This window comes from Balaenoptera acutorostrata, chromosome 1 (genome assembly GCF_949987535.1).
Source record: "Balaenoptera acutorostrata chromosome 1, mBalAcu1.1, whole genome shotgun sequence".
Lineage (NCBI taxonomy): Eukaryota > Metazoa > Chordata > Mammalia > Artiodactyla > Balaenopteridae > Balaenoptera > Balaenoptera acutorostrata.
This window is the reverse complement of record NC_080064.1, coordinates 128,182,620-128,207,179: the sequence shown is the minus strand read 5'-3', so window position 1 is coordinate 128,207,179 and position 24,560 is coordinate 128,182,620. Positions and strand designations below refer to the sequence as shown.

The window sequence follows — 24,560 nt, the reverse complement described above, 5'->3', positions numbered from 1 at the left end:
GGGGCGGGGGTGGGGACTGGAGAATTCTTCTTGGTCAAGTTTGTCTGGGGATGGGTCTTGGATGACTATTTAGATAAATGTAGGAGGAAATTCTGCCTCCAAGTCTATTTACATAAGAAGATAAATATCAGCATTAAAGTCCTGGTTTCTTTCTTTCTTTCTTTCTTTTTTTTTGGCCACACCATGCGGCATGTGGGATCTTAGTTCCCCGACCAGGGATAGGACCCCCCGCACCCCCTATAGTGGAAGGTGGAGTCTTAACTGCTGGCCTGCCAGGGAAGTCCCAGTCCTGGTTTCTTAATACACCAAACTAAGTGTATTTCCTGTTCTTACAGACCGACACCTATATTTCTCTTACAAAGCTGTTTACAAGGACACATTCTTGGTCCTCACGTTAGTCAGCATTATCAATTCAACTATCTCTTCCCATCACTCTCACCTCTAGCAAAGCAGACTTCCTCCATTTAAAAAAAAAAAAAAAAAGATGCTAAGTAAGGAAAAAAATTCTACTGACCTTGAATAGTTGCCAGTGTACTGTTGCTCATCAGAGCTGGGCTGAGAGCACCACCCAGGGTCCCTGGATTGAGACTGAGTAAGGCACCTCTGAAAGTCCAAAAGAGCAGTCACTTTATTACAACGTAGATGCCTGTGTCAGTCTGACAACATACCCAAATGGATAAGAAAAGGAAAATACAACTGGGGAAGTATATGGAAATATGTTGTTCTCTTTATACTCTTACATGGTTTGGTTAGTGCTTCCAAGTTACTGCCTTCCTTGATGCTCACTTGTACAAAGCAAAACAAGGTTATGGTCCACACAAAATGTAAAACTTGCAGTCATTGTGACTCTTTGAATTACTTCATTCTCCTTTTTTCCAAAACAAAAGGAAAAAAATGCCAGAGAAAGGAATATATTTACAAAGTAATTCTTATTTGTTTGATGGTAATATAAAATTGGGAATCCTATTACTGTTATCTCTTATGTATGTTTGAGAATTAGAAAGCAGACAGTTCAGAGCTTAATGGAGAAAGCATAAGAATAAAAGTCAGGAATCCTGGGCTTTCTTCCTGGTCCCATCACTCAGGTATAATCAGTGGTCTGGTGTTCTGTATCTTCATCTAGAAATAAAGGTTTGACTACTGTCCTTCCAGAGTGTTAAGAAACTTAATTCCAACCATAATCAAAATCCTTGTGCTACTACTATAGAGCAACCCATTTCAAAGAGATTATGGCTTTAAAGGATTTTTTGTTTTTGTTTCTTCTCTTTTTTTGCATTTAAGATAGTGATGAAAAAGTACTCCCTACAGTAACTCCAGGGGTGACCTCCTAGCTGCTTCTCAGACGTCAACAGGACGAGAAAGCACCTTACCCAGCTGCAAACTGTGAGGGTGCCATCAGGCCCGGGTTTAGTCCTGCAGCCGCAGCCATGGCAGCAAGACTGGCATTTGCTGGCAACTGTGCAGCTCCTTGGAGGGCAGCAGCTGCTGCTGTCTGCAGCCCTGATGCTGTCACCATCACCTGGCTGGTCCCAAGAGGAGAGGACAAAGGAGTGGAGGTGGTGTGTGTTGTGCTGGTCTCACTGGCACTGGATGCCTCGGAGGTGGAGGCTGAGGCAGAGGGGGAGGGACTCAGAGAAGGGGAAGTGACTGCTGAGGAAGCCGGAGGCGCTGTGGAAATCACGGCTGCGGTGTTGTTGGAGGTGGTGTCTGTAGTGCCTGAAAAGGGAATCATATTAGAAATTGACCTTCTGTAAGCGTTTTTGGAAGAATGGCTGCTTTATTCAACCATACTCTAGAATCAACTGAATAATTAATTTACCATCCAGTAACCTCTAAACATGTCCTTTTTTATTAACCGAGTTTAGTGTTTCTAGGGAAATTAACCACAAAAACAAACATTTTAAGAACCAAAGCCATGAACCCTACTTTAAGAGGCAAGAGCAATAAAGTAACCATAAAACAAACAGGGAACACAGCTTTCCATTTCCAATTTCCTATTAAAAATTAAAAAACCAAAAAATCACAGAAGCTCTAACTACAGAACACAACTGCTCTGGGGAAGAAATGTACAAGCAAAAAAATCCAAGCTTCTGAAAAGCATTTTCATTCAGAAATCTCCTTAGTAGTCTCTATAGAAAAGTCAAAACAAAGCAATGAAATCAAGAAAAACTAAAAGTTACACATTTTTCTCAAATAATTAACAATAACATGCACAGAAACAGTACGAAAATAACTAAAGGAATATGTCCAGATGCCTTTTTTTTTTAATTTTTAAAAATTTATTAAAAAAACAAAACATAATGGTACAAAAGGTTGAAAGTAAAAGAATTGGAAAAGATATACTGTGCAAATATAAACCAAAAGGAAATTATATAATAACAGATACAGTAGACTTGAAAGCAAAAGCATTACGAGAAATAAACAAGGGCACTTCATATCAACAAGACCAATTTACCAGGAAGTTTTAAATTTGTATGCACTTAACTTCAAATTATATAGAGCAACTGAGCTACAAGGAAAAAACAGACAAGTTCACTATCATAATAGGATATTTAACATACTGCTGTCATTCACTGATAGAGGATACCTCTTTCAGAACCAGCAGACCCCCCCCCCCAAAAATTAGTAAGGATATAAAGAAAACTTAAATAACGTGAGCAGCAAATTTGATTCAACACGCAGATATATAGTCACTATACTCCAAAACTTTAAATTACAAATTATTTTCAAGCACACTTGGAACATTTTTAAAACTGACCATATTGTGCTATAAGGCAAATTTTAACAAATTTCAAAGTATTAAAATTATACAAAGTGTGTTTCTTGACTTGTAGTTAAGCTACAAATCAGTAACAAAAAAGTAACTAGAAGTTATGAAATACACTACTTCTAAGTAATCCCCCAAAATAACTTGAACTGAATGATAATAAAAATATTACATACCAAAACTTGGATGTGACTAAACCTGTGGTTACAGGAAAATATATAGTCTTTTTTTTTTTTCAAGGTAACAGTAGTGTTGTTTTTTTTTAAAATTGCACACGTCTATAAACCTAATAAATAGGTTTTCTCTATTTTTTTTTATACAGCAGGTTCTTATTAGTCATCAATTTTATACACATCAGTGTGTACATGTCAATCCCAATCGCCCAATTCATCACACCACCACCCCCACCCCCCTGCCGCTTTCCCCCTTTGGTGTCCATACGTTTGTTCTCTACATCTGTGTCTCAATTTCTGCCCTGCAAACCGGTTCATCTGTACCATTTTTCTAGGTTCCACGTATATGTGTTAATATACGATATTTGTTTTCCTCTTTCTGACTTACTTCACTCTGTATGACAGTCTCTAGATCCATCCACGTCTCAACAAATGACCCAATTTCGTTCCATTTTATGGCTGAGTAATATTCCATTGTATATATGTACCACATATTCTTTATCCATTCATCTGTCAATGGGCATTTAGGTTGCTTCCATGACCTGGCTATTGTAAATAGTGCTACAGTGAACATTGGGGTGCATGTGTCTTTTTGAATTGTGGTTTTCTCTGGGTATATGCCCAGTAGTGGGATTGCTGGATCATGTGGTAATTCTATTTTTAGTTTTTTAAGGAACCTTCATACTGTTCTCCATAGTGGCTGTATCAGTTTACATTCCCACCAACAGTGCAAGAGGGGTCCCTTTTCTCCACACCCTCTCCAGCATTTATTGTTTGTAGATGTTCTGATGAAGCCCATTCTAACTGGTGTGAGGTGATACCTCATTGTAGTTCTGATTTGCATTTCTCTAATAATTAGTGATGTTGAGCAGCTTTTCATGTGCTTCTTGGCCATCTGCATGTCTTCTTTGGAGAAATGTCTATTTAGGTCTTCTGCCCATTTTTGGATTGGGTTGTTTGTTTTTCTAATATTGAGCTGCATGAGCTGTTTATGTATTTTGGAGATTAATCCTTTGTCCGTTGATTCGTTTGCAAATATTTTCTCCCATTCTGAGGGTCAGATGCCTTCTTTGCATTAAAAAATTTAAGTGGCTATTGGGTAATGAAAATCAGCTCTCAAAAAGTCTATTGTGGTAAACATTTTCTTCTTCTTCTTTTTTTTTTTGTTCATGCCACGCACCTTGCGGGATCTTAGTTCCCCAATCAGGGATCGAACCCGGGGCCCCAGCAGTGAAAGCACCAAGTCCTAACCACTGGACCACCAGAGAATTCCCAACATTTTCTTATTTGAGGAAGCAACAACATACAATGATATTATGAGTCTCATAAAAGTTAGTATGAAAAATGAAGATCTAGAAAATAGTTCTTTGAGAGGCTTAAAAAAAAATCAAAATGCCAAAATTTCTTTTTGTTGTAAGGAGAACAAACATTTGAATACAAATAACTAACTGACATTAAAAATATCACTGGCAGCTAAAACACATTCACTGAAATGGTTTACTATTATAGATCAATATTGTCCAACAGAAATACAGTACATATGTAATTAAATTTTCTAGTAGTCCCATTGAAAATAGTAAAAAGAAACAGGTGAAATTAGTTTTAATATTATGCTCTATTTAACCCAGTATATCCCAAATATATTTCAACATAAAATCAATATTTTAAAAATTTAATGAGTTTTTTCATACTAAGCTTTGAAAAGCAAATCTCAAATTGAACTAGCCACATCTTACATGCATAAAAGCCATGAGGCTAGTGCTTACCATATTGTATAGCGCAGGTCTAAAATATCTCTAGAAGTTAGGCCTAGTGTTACTTAAAGAATATCAAGTCCCTTTGCCTAAAGCAGAAATAAGTGATAAGGCATAGGATAGATAAAGAAGATGCCAACTATTCCCACTGAGCTGTAATTTTGATGCTATCTAACATCATCAAAGTATAGAACAGGCCCTCTTACTTCAGTAATCAGTAAATGCTACATACAAAAAAACCGGCTGCCTAAACCAGCTGGAACTTCATTTAGCGAAAGTCACTATGTTCTAGGATATAATCAACCACATATATGTGTATAGCAGAACCTAAGTGGTATTTTCTCAGGATAGAGAACTGAAAAAGACCAAAAACGTCTATAAATTTTCAATATAATACTTCTATGAGGTATAAAAGACTTCAGAGATGAAAGAACTAGACCAATCAAAATAAGTATTTCAAACCTATAAACATATTGGAAAAAGGATCTATGTAAAAGAACTTTCTTTGTGATAAAATCTAACGCCAAGCTGTAGAAGATTCTCTTCTCTCATAATAACCGTATTAAAAATTCAGGCAGTTTTGTTCTTTTAAAATCTATTTTGAAGCCTTCTTCTGGTCTATACTAAGAACACCTAGAATTCAACTCTCATTTTAACTGTTAAGGAAATGTTTCTTTCACATATTGCAGAGCTGGGAAAAAATTAGACACCATCTATTTCAGTACTGACCCTACTTTTCCCAGCTCCTATCATGTTACACAAAAGGGTTATGTGGTCTCTGAATTAATCAGGTAAACATATCTTTCTTACTGTTAAGTGAAAAGGGAGGATTTACTCCTTTTTCTGTCCCTCTCAAAAATGTAAATAAGATGATTCCCTCTTTACTGCTGCTGTTCCAAAGTACATCTTTGTGGATATTATTAATCACAGTTTCATTATTCAGTTCTAAATCTATCAGACCAATTTATATCACTGAGCTATTGATGCTGTGTTGGGTCCTATGTTCAGCAGATTCATACATACTTTTTCACTTTGACACTCTTTTCCTAAGACCTGCCCCCCGTTCTATAGAAAGGTATATATCTTCTCTCATTTCTCTTCTACTGCTTGTAAATTTCAATCTTTTCTTGACCAATTTTTCAGCTTATCTAACCTGATTTCACTTACGGGCACTACTTTCTTTTCAAACTTCTGAAATGAACTTGAGGTCAAAGGCTTAAAGTAGCCTTTTCTTCACTCTCCACTGCCGTTTTCAGACCATTTGGTATCACTTTCTTAAAATCCCGCATATATACAAAGAAAATCCCAATAATTTCATAAGTGAATTTAACCTGGGCTAAGAGATGATGACTCCAGAAACCATTCAAAGTAGCTCTTTCTGGTTTTTTATCCTCCAACCACATTCTAGGTGTCTTCAATATGAATGTCATATGAGCACTAGAGTATAAAAATGGGATCTTCAAATTAATTCTCCCAGTGAATCACTTCTTAATCAATATATATCTTTTATCTATATTCTTGGCAACTTAATTACTTGGGCAACTTTGATCAGGGAAGTGATGCCTGCTGAGCTTCAGCGTCCTCAACAACAGAATTAGACACCATCACCACCTCACAAGGTTAGTAGGAAGTTATGTGCAAGAATACATAGTGTGTGGCACAACCTCTTGTTTCCCACCTCATCCTTTTTAATTGAAAAAAAAAACTTTTTTAAATTATTGAAGTATAGTTGATTTACAGTATTGTGTTAGTTTCAGGTGTACAGCAAAGTGATTTAGTTGTATGTGTGTGTATATACATATATTCTTTTCCAGATTCTTTTCCATTATAGTTTATTACAAGATATTGAACATAGTGCCCTGGGCTAGACAGTAAATCCTTGTTGTTTATCTATCTTATATATAGTAGCTTGTATCTGCTAATCCCTTTCTCTGTATCGTTCCAATTTTAGTATATGTGCTGCCAAAGTGAGCACCCACCTCATCTTTTTAAAAAAATAGATTTAGTGAGGTACAATCTATATGCCATAAAATTCACCCAATTTAAGTGTAAAATTCAATGATTTTTAATATATTGACAGAGTGGTACAGCCACCACCCCAATCTAGTTTATGACTAAAAAAGATTCCTTGTGCCTATTTGCAGTCACACCTGTTCCCACCTACAGCCTCCAGTCACCTGCTTTTTATATCTGTAGATTTACCTTTCCCAGACCTGTCACGTAAATGGAATCATACAACTTGTAGTCTTTTGCATCTAGCTTTCTTCAGTTAGCATACTGCTTTCAAGGTTTATCCATGTTGTAGCATGAACCAATACTTCCTTCCGGCTGAAAAGTGTTACACTACATGGATAGACCACATGGTGTTTAATTCATTCATCAATTGATGGGCAATGGCTTGTTTCCAGTTTTTTGTTTTTTTAAAAAAATTAGTTAATTAATTAATTAATTAATTTTTGCCTGTTTTGGGTCTTCATTGCTCGGGCTTTCTCTAGTTGCGGCAAGCGGGGGCTACTCTTTGTTGCGGTGCAAGGGCTTCTCATTGCGGTAGCTTCTCTTGTTGTGGAGCACAGGCTCTAGGTGTGCGGGCTTCAGTAGTTGCGGTACACGGGCTCAGCAGTTGTGGCTCGTGGGCTCTACAGCACAGGCTCAGTAGTTGTGGTGCACGGGCTTAGTTGCTCCGCGGCATGTGGGATCTTCCTGGACCAGGGCTCAAACCCGTGTCCCCTGCATTGGCAGGCGGATTCTTAACCACTGCACCACCAGGGAAGTCTCTCCAGTTTTTGATTATTATGAATAATGCTGTTATGATCATTTGTGTAAAAGTTTTTGTGGAAATGTTTTCATTTCTCTTGGGGGAAATGTCGGGTAGGATGGTAATTTTATGTTTAAAGTTTAAAGACAATGCCGAAGTGTCTTCCAAAGTGGCTGTATCATTTTACATTCCCACCAGCGATGCATGAAGGTTTCAGTTTCTCCACATCCTTGACAAGACTTATTATTTTTGGTCTTCTTGATTATAGCCATTCTAGTGAGTATGAAGTAGTATCTCATTATGATTTTATTTTTATTTTTTAATATGAAAACATTTATTATATTTAAAAGATAAATTTATAATATGTTACACATGAAAAACCTACAAAGCTCCTATGTAGAACGGCTTCTTAGAACGTGAAGCTAATTTAAAATTACTATGAATGCACAACATTTTATAGTATAAGCTTCTGTCTGTTTGAACAATGTAATGATTGTTCTTTAGGATTAAAATAAGATTCTGCAGTAGTCATCTCTGTAGCTATACAGTAACAGCACTCTGCTGAGCAATAATGTTGAACATCTTTTCATGTGCTTATTAGTCATTCCTATATCTTCTTTGGTATAATGTATATTAAAATCTTTTGCTCCTTTACAATACTAAGTTGCCTGTATTCTTACTATTGAGTTTTAAGAATTCTTTATATGTTCTAGATATAATTCCTTTATCAGATATATGATTTACAAATGGAATTAATTTTTCTGGATAGTTCATTGAGAGAGTATATTTATTTTGTATCTTGCAACAACACTGAAATTCATTACTAGTTCTAGTAGGCTTTTTGGTGTGTGAATTCCTCGAGAATTTTATACATATAGGATAATGAAAACAAAGACAGTTTTAACTTCTCCCCTTCCAAACTGGATGTTTAAAATTTTTTTCCATTATTAAGCTGACTATAACCTCTACTACAATGCTAATTAGAAGTCTGCTAGAGCAAACATTCTTGCTTTATTCCCAATCTTAGGGGGGAAAGCATTCAGTCTTTCTCCATTTAGTATGCTGTTACCTGTAGGCTGTTTAGTAGATGCTCTTTATCAGGTTAGGAAGTCCCCTTCTATTCCAGGTTTTTATCATGAATGGGTGTTGGATTTTGTCAAATGCTTTTTCTATATCTAGTTAGATGATCATGAGGTTTTGGTCCTTTCTTCTATTACTATGGTGTACTACATTAATTTATGTTCAGTTATTAAATCAATTTTACATTCCTGGGATAACCCCTTGGTCTTAATGTATAATCTTTTTTATATGTTGCTGGATTTGATTTGCTAAGATTTTGTTGAGGATTTTTGTGTACATTTTCATGAGGGATATGGGTTTATAATCTTTTTCTTGCGATAACTTTGTCTGGCTTTAGAATCAAGGTAATATTGACTTCATACAATGAGTTGTTCCTCCTCCTCTATCTTCTGGAAGAGACTGCTAAAGGTTAATTCTTATTTCTTTGTGAAATATCTGATAAGAGTTCACTGCTAAAGCCCTCTGAGTCCAGGCATTTCTTTTTGATTCACTTACTTTACTTGTTTTAGGTCTTTTAAAGGTTTTCTATTTCTTTTTGAGTCAGTTTTGGTAATTTGAGTCTCAGAATTTGTCCATTTCACCTAAGTTGCCTAATTTTGGGGGGCAAAAACTTGTTCATAATATTCCAGAATGCTGCATGAGGTAGCAATTCCATTCTTAAATATATACCCAAGAGAACTGAAAACATATAACCACATAAAAACTTGTATTGAGCTTTGTGATGACCTAGAGGGGTGGGATAGGGAGGGTGGGAGGGAGGCTCCAGAGGGAGGGGATATGGGGATATACGTATACATATAGCTGATTCACTTTGTTGTACAGCAGAAACTAACACAATATTGTAAAGCAATTATACTCCAATAAAGATACAAAAAAAAAAAACTTGTATTGATACATGCATACTCATAGCAACAGTATTCAAAATGGCCCCAAACTGGAAGCAACTCAAATGTCCATCAACTCTGGAATAATAAACAAAGTATGGTATATCCATGGAATGAAATATCACTCAACTATTAAAAGGAATGAAGTTCCAATATATTCTGCAACATGGATAAACCTTGGAAATATGCTAAATGGAAGAAGCCAGACACAGAGGGTCATATATTACATGATTCTATTTATATGAAATGTCTGAGACAGGTAAATTCATAGAGACAGAGTAGGGGGAGAAGTGAATGGGGAGAGACTGATAATTGTTATGGATAGAGGGAGAAGTGAATGGGGAGAGACTGATAATGGTTATGGGATTGCATACAGTTCATTATGAAACACTACTTTGGAAAAAGAATTGGAGGCAGAGCTTGTTCAGTTGAGATTATTAAGGGCTGCGGAATTTTTACACGTTCTTAAGACACAGAAGAATAAATATCTTTCTGGAGCAGTACAGTCATTATCATTCATTTTCTATTGTAGAAAAGTTTACCAGGTACAGCCACTATGGAAAACAGTGCGGAGGTTCTTCAGAAAACTAAAATACCATATGATCCAGCAATCCACTCCTGGGAATATACCTAGAGAAAACTATAATTCAAAAAGATACACAGGCTTCCCTGGTGGCGCAGTGGTTGGGAGCTCGCCTGCCAATGCGGGGACACGGGTTCGAGCCCAGGTTGGGGAGGATCCCGTATGCCGCGAAGCAACTAAGCCCGTGCGCCACGGCTGCTGAGCCTGCGCTCTAGAGCCCATGAGCCACAACTACTGAGCCCGCGTTCCACAACTGCTGAGGCCCGCACACCTAGAGCCCGTGCTCCACAACAAGAGAGGCCACCGTGATGAGAAGCCTGCACACCGCAATGAGGAGTGGACCCTGCTCACTGTAACTAGAGAGCCCACGTGCAGCAACAAGGACCTAACGCAGCCAAAAAAAAAAAAAAAAGATACATGCACCCCTATGTTCATAGATAGCAGCACTGTTCACAATAGCTAAAACATGGAAACAACCTAAATGTCCATTGACAGATGACTGGATGAAGAAGATGTGGTAGATATATACAATAGAATACTATTCAGCCATAAAAAAAGAACGAAATAATGCCATTTGCAGCAACATGGATGCAACTAGAGATTATCACACTAAGTGAAGTAAGTCAGAAAGAGAAAGACAAATACCATATGATATCACTTACATGTGGAATCTAAAACATGGCACAAATGAACCTATCTACAAAACAGAAACTGACTCATAGACACAGAGAACAGACTTGTGGTTGCTGAGGGGGAGGGGGGGAGGGAGAGGGATGGACTGGGAGTTTGGGGTTGGTAGATGCAAACTATTACATTTAGGATGGATAAACAACAAGGTCCTAATGTAGAGCACAGGGAACTATATTGAATATCCTGTGATAAACCATAATGAAAAAGAATATAAAAAAAGCATGTCTCTATGTGTATAACTGAGTCACTTTGCTGTACAGCAGATTGGCACAACATTGTAAATCAACTATACTATAATAAAAAAAGATTTCAAAAAATTAAAAAAGGGAAAAGTTTACCAAGGACCTATTATGTACCAAGCACTATGATAGATACTGGGAAAATAAAAATGACCATGGCAATCACACATTTCTCTTAGACGAGGACAGACTAAGGGTATGTTTATTCCTTCATTTCTAAAATGCTATCCCAAAAGATGGTAAAGTAATAAAAAAGGGAGTGAGAGCTCTGGGAGTGAGATTTCAGAGAACTTGAGAATTTGATACATTTGCAGAAATGAGAAAGAGGTTAAAATTGGGTGGTAGAGAAACCAACCACAGTCCAGAAGGGCACAGTAGAAGACTACAATAGAGGTGGGAATTATTTACCCCAATGGAGCCCTGAGGGGATTTCAAGCTCCCCGTTGTCAATACTGAGGCAGGAGTAGGAAACAAGGGCAGAGAACAGGGTGACCAGACTGTTCACACACCAGCTCTGTCAGTGGGACTTTTTCCTCCCCCCACCAGACTCATCACCTAAGCATTAACTAATGTCACCTACTACTCTTCAAAGAAAATAAAAATCTGAGTATGGAAGGGTAAGAACGTTAGTGTAAGCACTAGCATCCCTCTCATTTGAGGAAGGTGTGAGGGTACAGCCTGGTCTGCCTGTCTGCTTTCCACCCATAGGCCCTGAGCAAAGTCTGGCAGTTCTCTCCCCACATTCACAGCTCACAGCTCCCTTCCAATCAAGGGAAAGGATGCTGAGTAACAGAGGCTACACAAGGGCAGAAAAAACCTTACAAGCTACTGATATTAAGTACTAAGGCCTTGCATTCATCGGTATGACTAAATAATCAAAAATTACCGGACAATGAAAAAATCCACAGCACAAAAGAAATGGAACAAAATAAATAAGCAGAATTGAGGGCAGAAGAAGCAACTTAAACACAATTCTAATTTGTACTGTATCTACAAATTAAAAATAGATTGCTATGAAAAGGCGGAATCAGAACAAAGAAACATTCTTAGAAATTAAAAATATGATTTTGGAAAAACATACAAATGACAACAATAAAAAATGGGAACACAGGAACAGTTAGATAAAATTCAGGATATATTTCCAAGAATGAAGTATAAAAAGTTAAAAAATGAAAAACACAAGAGAAAAGTTAGAGATATATAGGATCAATTTAGAGAGTTTAAAGTCTGTTTAAAATATGTTCCAGAAATAAGGAAGAAAGACAAATTACCAAAGTTAAAGACATTAATTCAAAGTGAAAATGCCCACTGAAGGCCAAAGAGGACAAATTTAAAAGGCCCATGCCTTGATACCTTCTAGTGAAATTTCAGAACTCAAAGGATAAAAAGATCCTAAAGTTTACAGAGGGAAAAACAAATGATCAACAAATCAGAGTTAGACTGAAATCAGACTTTTCATTGGCAACACTGGATGCTAAAATACAACAGAGCAATACCTTCTAAGTTCAAAGGAAAAGTAATTTTGTACCTAAAATTCTATTACTGTACAAACTACAAATATTGTGAGGGCAAAATACTTTTCAGTTATGCATGCACTTGGAAATTTTCCCTCCCATATAATCTTTCCAAATAAAGAAAAAAATTACTTGAGAGTGTGCACCAGGCAAAACAAAAAGGAATAAAAGGTAGAGGGAGACATGGGCTCTCAGAAATATTGGATCTAACTCAGGAACACAGTGAAAAGAAGTTAAGATAAGCAATCATAGGGATTCCAAGGAGAAAGTCTTCAGGAAGAAAGTAGATTGCATTAGATAAGCTGTATGATTAAGATACTGGATGTCTTTCATAAATAATATGAGTGAAAGAATATGCTACTTCTGTCAACTGAAAAAAAAAAAAAAGCAATTTAGAAATGTCAGAGGAAAAGAGGCTATAATAAGAAAGTTATGGTCCAAATAGGAAAACAATTAAAATGAGGCATGATTTTCAGCAACTGCTGACAAGAGGAAGAAAAGAAAATCCATTTGACACTGACTCTTGTAACCTTCTCTTTCAAGGAGCAAGGTTTAAGTGTCATAAGATTACATTTTTCACCCTAATCATATGAGCTGTCCCTGAACGATATTTATACAAATGTAATATTATTGTATTCATTTTCTATCGCTATTTAACAAAGTACTACAAACTTAGCAGCATAAAACAACTGATTCAACTTTGTTGTACAACAGAAACTAACACAGTATTGTGAAGCAATTACACTCCAATAAAGATCTATTTAAAAAATAAATAAAAAGGAAAAAAGAAACCCCACACATTTACTATCTCACAGTTTCTGTGGGTCAGGTGTGCAGGCACAGTCTAGCTGGTCCTCTGCAAGGCCACAATCAAGGGGTCAGCCAGACCGTTCCATTCTGGAAGCATGACTGGGGAAGAATACGTTGCCAGGCTCACTTGGGTTGCTGGCAGAAATCATTTGGCAGAATTTGCTTGCTGCTCTAGACTAAGTGCCCAGCTTCTTTTTGGCTGTTGGCTGAAGGCCACCCTCAGCGCCTAGAGGTCATCCTCAGTACCCTGATTTGTGAGCTTCCTAACACGGTTGTTTATTTCTTACTTCATCAAACTGGTGAGGAGGGTCTCTAGAGTAAGTCTGGGAACAAGACGGAGTCTTACAAAATGTAATACAATCATGGAGTGACATCCTATCACCTTTGCCACATTTTATTGATGAGAAGCAAACCAAAGGCTCAGCCCACACTCAAGGGGAAAGGATTACACAAAGGCATGAACACTAGGAGGTAGACACCATGGAGGGGGAGGGTCACCTTAGACTTTGTCTGTTACAATTACAAATGCTGATTATTTTTTTCTCTTAATTTAGATTTATCAAGTGTTGAAACTTATTTGCTTCTGATCTAAACATTTTTCATTTTGCAACTTACTTTTTGTGTGTATATAATTTTATTTATTTTTTTAATTTATTTAAAAAATTTTTATTGGAGTATAGTTGCTTTACAATGTTGTGTTAGTTTCCACTGTACAACAAAGTGAATCAGCTATACGTATACACATATCCCCTCCTTTTTGGATTTCCTTCTCGTTTAGGTCACCATAGAGCATCGAGTAGAGTTCTCTGTGCTATACAGTAGGTTCTCATTAGCTACCTATTTTATACATAGTATCAATAGTGTATATATGTCAATCCCACTCTCCCAATTCATACCGCCCCCTTCCTTCTCCCTTGGTATCCATACATTTGTTTTCTACGTCTGTGTCTCTAGTTCTGCTTTGCAAATAAGATCATCGACACCTATAAGTGCTGATTATTAATTTAACATTTTTAGAGACTTCTGCCTTTGACCATAAGAGTAAATGATAGCAAACTTACCCTTACACTATAACAGGAATAGAGAAATATATGAGAAAATGTTTTAGATATGAGAAAATAGGCAGCACAGGGCTGTGATCCCTGAAGAAAGGGAAACAAATGATGTGAGCCCTATAATCACCTGGACTTTATTTGGAAGCACTTTATAAACTGCTGCACCAGGAGAGGAAACTAAGTAGAACACAGCAATTTCAATGATTTGAGGAGACAAAGACCGTCGCTGGATGCTGAAATGGCTGGAATTTGCAGGAGAGAGTACTGGAAAGGAAAAAACTAATAGAGAAAGAACTCTAGAAATGTGCATAGGGGTTTCCTAGAATCTTTGGTTGAATACTACATTGCACATGCACAGGGAAACCCCATGAGTCCAGGCAGGGAGGCTGTAAACTGAATGATCCTTGGAATTCATGCAGGACAGGGAGATAGTCCAGTTCCAACTACACAGAGAGTAGAGACTATTGAATATCTGGGCATTCATTAGAGACCCCAGAAGGGTCACACCTTAAACTAGTGAAGGCTACTCTAGGGCCAATCTAATAAAGCTTAAAAAATAAGCCTTGAAAGGATCAAGCTGATCTGTAGTAACCTATCTGCCTGCCAAAGCAAACTCAAAAACTCTTTAAAGGAAGACATCAAAATCCAGATGTATAATCCCCTTCTCTTGAGTACAGGCAGATCTGTGAATATGATGGCAGATGTGGTAGCCACTCCTTTAATTGGGTTATATCATATGACAAAGGTGAGAGGACTGACTACCTTATATTGCATAAGACCCTCCATAGCAGCTGACTGGAGAGAGATTCTCATGTTGCCTTTGAAGAAGCTGCCATGTCTTGAGAAGGTCATGAGGCTAGGACTTGGGGTTAGCCTGTAGGAGCTGAGAGTGATCTAGCTGACAGCCAGCCAAAAAAATGGGGACTTCAGTCCTATAACCACAAGGAACAGAATTCTGTCAACTAATGAACCTGGAAGATCTTGGGTGTCACATGAGGTCACAGTCCCAGCCAACATCTTGATTTCAGCCTGGTAAGTCCCTGAGCAGAGGACCCAGTTCTAACCCATGCCTAAACTTCCAACCTACAGAACTGCGGGATAGTAAATGAGTATTGGTTTAGGCCACTAAGTTTGTGGTAATTTGTTACGCACCAACAGAAAACTAATATGCTTGGAAAGAAGACAACAATGTCTGCTCTTACCACTTCCCTCAGCTGGAGTTTCTAGTCTATGCAATATTTATCAATCAAGGTGAAACAAAACCTATTTCACTGTTATAAAAGATGAAAAATAGCTCTTAAGTATATGAAATGATGTTCAACTTCACACGATTAGAAAACTGAAATTTAAAGTACACTGAGATACAATTTCTAACATATCAGGTTGGTAAAAATTAAAAAGTGTAACATTCTGTTGCAGAGGCTATGGGGAAACTGGCCCTCTCACGTATTGTTAGTGGGAATAAAAATAAGCACAATCCTTTTGGAAGGCAATTTGATAGTATCCAACAAAACAACAACAGTATCCAAAAACACATAGGTGTGTACCTTTTGACCCAGCAATTCTACATCTTGAAATTTACCCTCAAGACACATTTTCAACAGTACAAAAATACATATCCATAAAGTTATTCCTGAAGCATAGTCTATAATTACAAAATACTGGAAATAAACTCAATGTCCATACAACAGGAATGGGGTTAAATAAACCGTAGTACATCCACATAATAGAGTAGTCTACAACAATGAAACAGAATAATTAAGATTTCTATGAACTAATGTGGAGTGATTGTCAGGATATTTTGTTAAGTGAAAAAACTGAAGTGCAGAAGATCACGTAACTATGATACCTTTAAAGTAACAAACAAGGGTAAATTAAAAAAGAAAAAAACCTCTACTCAATAGTTCAAAAGAAACACTGGAAGGGCATAGATGGGAATGGGATGGAAAGGATACAGAGAATTATGATAGAAGGGAACGACATTTTTCTGAGCAGAACTTTTTGTATAGTCTTACCTTTTAAAACCATGTTAATATCTCATGTTCTTAAAAAAATCACAAGGATGGGAGGAAAAACACTAACATTGAATACAAACAAAACAAATAAACTGACCTGAATTTCAAATGAATAATGTTACTACACTGAAGAGGATATAAAAAGAACTTACCAAAATAACTTTTGAACACAGTATTTGGGCTTTATGCCTTTAGGCTTAAGACAAGAACTCTAAACTGAACTGAATTAGTAGGTCTTTTCTTTTCAGAGGCATGGGTTAGCAATTTTGAAACCACTTTCTTTTCACTATAGGATTGAGCAATTAAGTAACTTGTTATTGTTGATAATGGGAGCCAAGTTACCCATTGTCACGAGAAGGGAGTTAAAATATGGAAAGAGGTTAGGATAGAAAAGAACTAACTATAGGATATTGGATTGGAATTGGAGATATCAGTATGAACTCATGGATTTTAAGGAGGCTGATTCTAGGCCAGAGGCAGAGAAACTTTAAGATGAAGCTGAACATCTTGTGTGCTAAAAAATAAGGAAGCACTCAAAGAATGCTAGGGACACGTCAAAAGGGCACAGGAGCCACCTGAAGTAGTTCCCATTGGCTAAATCTGGGACAATCTGAATATTACAATAAAAAGTGATAGTAGGATTCTAACCTACTGAATACAGAATGATTTCTGAGTCCATATTGATACAGATAGCCTGGATCTGTTATTATTCTGATTCTCATATAATTCCATCATTTCTTCCACATTTATTAGTTGGCTTTCAACTGTAAGGATGAACTTTTCCTTTTCCCCTATATTTCTTGTTTATTAAAAAACAGAGTAAAGTATTCAGGGGAAAAGGGCATATCTGTAACTTGCTCTTATAACAGTTCAGAAAAAAAATCACATACAGAAACACAAAGAGGAAAAGGAGAAAGCAAACATAGTAAGATTTTAATATTTGGAGAATGTGAGGAAGAGATTTAGGATTTCTCTGAACTATTCTTATAATTTTTCTGTAAGTCTGAAATTATGTTGAAATAAAAAATTTAAGAAAAAGCTGTATGTACGGAGGTGTTCATTATAGCATTATTTATAACAGTGAAAACTTCATTCATTTAATAATTACTGGGTATCTTACACTCTAGGTAGTGTGCTGGACATGAGGAATACAATAGTGAACAAGCAAGACCAGTTACGTGGCTTAGAGATTGAGAGGTTTCCTGGGATGTAATATTTGCAGGGCTCAAACTGGAAAAGTTGGTCACCCTCGGTTGAACTTAACCATGATGGTAGCATATGGAAATGGTTATGAAATTACAGTACAACCATTTGATACAAGGGTAAGAGTAGAAAAGTAAAAACTGTAACAACAGAGGAAGATATTTATTATTAGATGTTAAGCTAAAAAAAAAAAAAGGATACACTATAAATACTATTAGAATTGTACATCTATATACATATAAAACAGATATAAAGACAAAATAAAAATAGTACTCGTGGTGATTGTGTCTTTCCTATTTGAATTTCCTATGTTAAATATTTTAATGATTAAAGAAAAATTTCATTCCAAAAGTTACTAACATTTCAGAAAACTGTCATAATTAAATCTAAATAAATGGGCCAAGTAATTGAGTTTAAGAAAATTTGATTAGTCAGTTAAGATCACCAAAAAATAAAAAAAATTTTAGCTCGTTTTGAGTATGTATATCTTCTTAAAATTACCTTCTGCCTCAGATTTATGCCATTTTTTAAGAAATCTGCAAAGCTATTGTTCTTAATGCCTGAACCATTAGGAATTTTTTTTTGGCAAAAGATGGGTATCTTTAAACCTAATGTAATATGACTTATAATTTGTTTAGAAGGTAAAGTACACAATTTACCAGCCAGTGGCAGTCAGGGTACACAGTAAGTTCCTCAAAGACAGGAATTTCATGTTCCTGGTGCCCAACACAGCGGCAACCAATCACCAACAGTTTGCTTTTTAAGCTGAGGTGCTGAATACTATACACTCTTGAATAGAGGTTTTTAACTTGCCTCTAAGGCATCAGAAATGGCAAGGCTTGGTAAGGTGGGGACTGATGAGGTTTGTGATTTCTAAACCTCCTTGTAATCTTACTAAAAATTGTGGGTATGTCTACTTTGTGAGGGGAAAAGTTTATAGCTTTCACCAAAGTTTCAAAGAGGTCAAAGACCCAAAAGAGGTCAAAAGTACTGTTCTGAATAAACAAACAATATTATGAAATTTTCTAATAACTTAGAAATTTAATAACTATATAAAGCCATTTATTCAATTTTTACATCATGGTTAGGTCACTTAAAATATGAGTGAAAAAAACCAAATTCCCCAACTCTAGGTTAAATTTAAGCTTGATTATGAAAGATCACAAATCTATCCAATGATTTACTAGCATATATCAACCTGGTGAATAATTACAGAATGTCTTCTGCTTTATGTATCACTAGAAAACTTCTGACGACAACACTAATTTATTTTAGATGTATTTGGAAAATGTGTCACGTAAAGGGAAAACATTTATTTATTCATTTTATTGTGAATGTGCCAAGCACTGATATTTCAAAAGGAATATTCAGATCTTTTGAGAAGTACAAGGTCTATTGGAAAAGAGAGAAGTATAAAATATAACTGTTTATAATATGGGCAGGTGGAAATAAATAGTTTCCTGAAGAAGCTAAAGAGTATATCCAAGAAGAATTGATACCTAAGCTGGAGTAGTTTCATCACTAACAGAAAGAAGTGGAGGCTGGGATGGACAACATTTTACGCTATGGGAATGTTTACAAAGGTAGGAGGAATCTTCTTGTGTGTTGAGGATGGGATGGAGAAAAGACTATGAATTCATGATAAATTTGGACGTTTTCCTGAGTGCAAAAAGCTGCAGCTATTAAATGTTTTTAAGGAGAGGAGGAGTTAATTGAAAAAAAGTAACTCTGGGACTTTCCTAGTGGTCCAGTGGTTAAGACTCCATGCTTCTATTGCAGGGGGTGTGAGTTCAGTCCCTGGATGGGGAACTAAAATCCTGCATGCCATGCAGTGCGGCCAAAAAAAAACAAAAAACAAAAAACAAAAAAACTCAGGAAGCAACGTAGAAGACGGACTAATGTGGGAAAGAAAAAAGATAAGAAAATCTTTATGTGAAAGTATTCTTTCTGGAAAAATGTATTATGCCTGATTTTTTTTTAGAGTTCAGGTTTTCATATATAACTTTTTTAAAAAAAGCAATACATATTTTTAGTTAAAACCTTAATTTACAATTTAATGGCAGATTCTCACAGAAACTTAGCATGGGCCTATCATTTGCCTAACAGCTGCATGGCCTGGCTGCTGCTTACCTGTAACAGAGAGATTAGTTACCGCAGCACTGGTTAAAGGAAGGACTGGATTGACTGTGAGGGTAGTTGCTGCGCTGCTTGTCACAAGGCTTGGCGTGGTTGCCACCTAGAGGTCAGAAGTGAAAATATGCAGAAGCATTTAAAAACCAAAATTTAAAAATTTAAGTCCATATTGTAGATTTATTTTTCCTATAAAATTTTTAAAATTCCAGATACAATAGAATAAAATAAAAGGGCCTAAAAGGAAGTGATTTTATTAATTACTCTTTGATCCTGGAATTGAGAAAACTGGCTTATGTTGAAAGGTTCCTTTTGAAGGTTTTTCACTGATGTTACTAATGGCTTTGCCCAAGTTTTAAAAAGAAATTAATAAAAACAAATTTCCATATTTCAATAGTGTTGAGCAAGACAGAAATATTATACCAGTTATAAACTTAATCTAAACAAGAAAACTATTCAAGGGGATCATGGGATCTGGGGTTCTTGTATTGCTTCTATTTTCAACTATGTGGGGACAAGACTGTCTTGGTTTTGTTTTTAATGAAATGATATTAAGGAAAGAATGTAAAACAAATTTTTAAAAACTGACAGTTTCTTTTTGAAATAAGATAAATATTTCTACATTTTTGTAAGAAACACTGCCTTCCTTCTATCCTTCCCTCCTTCTTCTAGAACAAATAAATCCAAAACACAAAATAGTCACCTACATAAAAGTGTACGTAATGACTATCTTTTTCATAACTACTATCTCATGAACTTTATGATTAAAGCCTCACCATTTAACAACCATAGCCTTCACTTAACAAACTAGTAAGTGCTATTAATGATGACCTTAGTTTGAAAAGCCTGCCAGTATAGAATAATACTCAAATAAATTAAAAATAAATTAACAAGAAAGTATCAGAAATGCAAACTCAACAATATTCCTATCTTTGGAATCCTGGTTGGAAATGTGGCATCACATTTACAGTTGTCCTAAAGATCAAGGGAGTCACATGACCACTATATGTCCCTTCAGTCTAGGAATACTATTCTAATGTTAACAGCAGAGGTTACTCAGTGAGGTTATAAATAAAAGGCCCACATGTTTGTGAAAATCTGAGACAATTGTTTTAATACAAGTTCAGAGCTAAAGGTTATCTGGGAATTTATTGTCACTTAATCATGTATGTGTAAGTTTAATAAATTGAGCTTTAGAACCCAACATGAATAAGTGCAACTAAAGATTTTTTTAGATAACTGGAATTAGCCACAAATTTACTCCCAGTTACAGAGTAACCTAATAAACTACATCAGAGAAGAGAATAATGGAACTGCAGAGAAATAGAAAAGGATTAAAACTGCTTTAAAAAAGAAAGATCAGTAAGTTCTTGGGTTAATAACAACAAGACATTTAATTACTTTTGTAACATTTAAAATATAAATTTATATATCTTTATTCAACATGAATATATACAATAAATTCCTATAATGAAATAAATTCATTTGATAGGGTATTTGTAAAATTGTAAAAATTAACCCTTGAGCACGCCTCCCTATTTTTCATCCTTACCAGTGAGGTCGGGCTGGGGAAAATTGCTTTGATAGGTGAGCTGCTGGTCCCACCACTGCTCGGTGGGTTGATTCTTTTTTCTTTCTGGCGGCGGTTACAAAACCAAACACGTATCACCTCCTTTTCCATATTAAGTTGATCAGCAATCATGGTGATCTCTTCCGAGGTAGGCTTTTGATTCTGAAGAGGAAAAAAAAAAATCATCTTTTGGAAAAACTTTTTGAACTACTGACATAACCATGTCATTAAATGAATAAACAAACGGGGAGGAGGAACAATAAGAGAATGAAATTGGGATATACAAGGCCATATTATTCCACTTTTAACAAAGAACATCTATAGACAGACATTCTAATGAACATGTATTTATTAAATGTAGTCATATTAACTTAGAATAAGTTATTCTTGAATATTTATATATTTTTTATTTTAAGGGCAATTAATCGTGAATGAAACCAATACCTTATTTATTAGTGGGAATTTAAGAACTTCCCCAGTGCTTCATGCATATAATCTCACTTGGACAATGTGAGGCAGGCCATAAGCCTGTGGGGCAGGAAAGGCAGTTATTTTACAGATAAAGGGACTTCAGCTTAGGAAACCACGTAACTTGACCAATCACACAGTTAATACGTGGCAGAGCAGATAAAGACTCCTGTTTCAGTGCTCCTTCCATGGTGCTCAAGGCTTTTCTGAATTAGAGAAGTCAAACTTTTGTTGGAAGCTTTGATTGTGATATTCCCTGGTACCAGAAAAAAAAAACAAACCAAAAAAAAACATGCCAAATACCTGTTGAAATAACTTGAGCTCTACAGCTCATCAAGGCCTTCAGTGTTCTGGTTCCAAACACTACAGTTTAGCCAAACCAAACTACTTGTGCTTCCCCTAATACGTGTCAGGGCTTTTCTCTCTGGACGCCTCTGCTTGCAGCGCTTCCCTCCCGCCCCTCCCTACCTGTGGAGTCCCTGTGCGTCCTACAGCGGCGGCTCCCTGCCGCTCTCACTTCGAGTGCTCGTCACATGGAGCCTGGTGTCTCCTGAACCCTGAAGCACTCTGGTTTTGTTTCCTTGTGGGCAGTAACTTACTTGGTCTCATTGTCTCCAATATGTTTATAAGCATCCATTAGGGCTGAAGCTTTTAAGTCCGTATTTTATGGTCTACGGCAGCGGCCCCCAACCTTATGGCACTAGGGACCAGTTTCATGGAAGACACGCTCTCCACGGATGGGGGTGGAGGGGGTGGGTGTGTGTATGTGGATGGCTCAGGTGGTAATGCAAACTATGGGGAGCCGCAGGTGAAGCTTTGCTCACTCGCCCGCCACTCACCTCCTGCTGTGCGGCCCGGCTCCTAACAGGGAACCAGGGACCTCTGGGGACGCCTGGTCTAGGGCACTTAACAATAGTGTTATACAGACAACCCCATGTATATGAAAAGTAAAAACCTCACTAACCTCCAAGAAACTCTTCTCTAAGGCCACACGGATGTTGGTCTCTATGCTGGTGCGTTTCTTCCTCCTACGGTTCAAGCCCTCAATTCCCATCCCTGGAGAATTCAGGGCACTTGGGCTGGAGAGAGCCGAATCAGATGAGAGGTTCTCTGTAAGAAAGAAGAAAACACGTAAATCAAATCAGCTGAGCATGATTCATGCACACGATACATGTATTAACAACAACAATAAAACTGACCGAAGTATTTTAGGCTAAAAGCAAGTATGAAAGGTTTTCATAACCTACATTAAAATACTGTTCACTACCATGGATCTTTCTGCTGTTCTTTTTTTTTTATTTTTATTTTTTATTTTTATTTATTTATTTTTGGCTGTGTTGGGTCTTCGTTTCTGTGCGAGGGCTTTTCTCTAGTTGTGGCAAGCAGGGGCCACTCTTCATCACGGTGCGTGGGCCTTTCACTCTCGTGGCCTTTCTTGTTGCGGACCACAGGCTCCAGATGCGTAGGCTCAGTAGTTGTGGCTCACAGGCCTAGTTGCTCCGCAACATGTGGGATCTTCCCAGACCGGGGCTCGAACCTGTGTCCCCTGCATTGGCAGGCAGATTCTCAACCACCACGCCACCAGGGAAGCCCCTTTCTGCTGTTCTTATTGGCATTCTTTGTCTCAGGATGGTTGACTGTACTGTCAATGCTATTCTTTGATTTGTTTCTGAAAAAGCAGAAGTTTACTATTCCTATCCTTACTCTCAGCTCTACCTCTTCTGAGCTCTGCTCTTATGTTTTGGTTTTGTTTGCTTATTTATTTATTAGCTCTAGGGATAAAAGGAAGAAAGCTTTTTGGAAATTATCAGATGTTTAACATTTATCTTGCAAATGACCTCTCATTTTATTTCACTGGTATTCCTCCCCTTCCCCCCAAAGCAAACAAATAATGAAACATTTCTAAACTATTTAAAGTTTAAACAAGGTTCTGTCATTTAACAGTTTAATGACCCTGAGCATGTCACAGACATCTCTGAGTTTCTTTCTTTCCACTCTCTATATAAAATGAGATGGAGGGGGCAGACCAGTGGTTCTCACCTGTGGAACTCAGAAAGATTCCAGATGCTGAGGCCATACCCAGAACTACGAAATCAGACTGTCCAAGGTTGGGAGTTACAGGTTTGTCTTTTCCAAAGACCTGAATTTTGTTCACATCTACAATGAGAACCATAGTCTAGGGGATCTCTATGGTTTCTTACAGCTCTCATAGTCTATGATTCCGTGACTCAAAATTCAAAATTTCCAAAGGGAAACTTCAGCACAAAACACATAAGTTAAAACTAACAGCTCAATTTATGTATGAAATTGGTGGTCATTTTTAAAAAATTGAAGTATAGTTGATTTACAATATTGTGTTAGTTTCAGGTATACAGCCAAGTGATTCGGTTACATATATTTTTTCAGATTATATTCCATTATAGGCTATTATAAGATATTGAATATAATTCCCTGTGCAATACAGCAGATACTTGTTGCTTATCTATTTTATGTATAGTAGTAATTTGCATTTATTAAACTCATACTCCTAATACGTCCCTCCCTCCCTCTCCCATTTTGGTAACCGTAAGTTTGTTTTCTATGTCTGAGTCTGTTTCTAAATGAATATAGACTCATTTGTATTATCTGTTAGATTCCACATATAAGTGATATCATATAGTATTTGTCTTTGACTTATTCATTAAATTTAATATTCTCTAAGTCCCCTCTTCAACTTCCTTCAACTGTCTCTCACCCTGGGCTCAAATACAAGAAATATTCCAAAGCTAAAAATTATTGCTGATTATGTACCTTGTAATTACTAGCCTACTTAAATGAATTAGCTCTCTGATTTACATAGTCATAATTTATATTGATCCTCCAAAGATTGT

General features: G+C 36.7%; 1 protein-coding gene across 5 annotated transcripts in view; it reads right to left on the bottom strand.

Annotated features, from left to right (window-relative positions):
• The window catches only part of POU2F1 (POU class 2 homeobox 1), a 181,034-nt gene that overhangs the window by 7,659 nt on the left and 148,815 nt on the right, over nucleotides 1-24,560 (bottom strand). For all 5 annotated transcript variants that reach the window (XM_057528826.1, XM_057528854.1, XM_057528846.1 and 2 more), the window contains 5 exons: nucleotides 22,655-22,800; nucleotides 21,205-21,384; nucleotides 19,653-19,758; nucleotides 1,371-1,716; nucleotides 515-603 (listed from right to left, as the gene is read on the bottom strand). In XM_057528826.1, coding sequence (XP_057384809.1) covers nucleotides 515-603; nucleotides 1,371-1,716; nucleotides 19,653-19,758; nucleotides 21,205-21,384; nucleotides 22,655-22,800 — 867 coding nt within the window. The remainder of the gene's footprint in view (nucleotides 1-514; nucleotides 604-1,370; nucleotides 1,717-19,652; nucleotides 19,759-21,204; nucleotides 21,385-22,654; nucleotides 22,801-24,560) is intronic.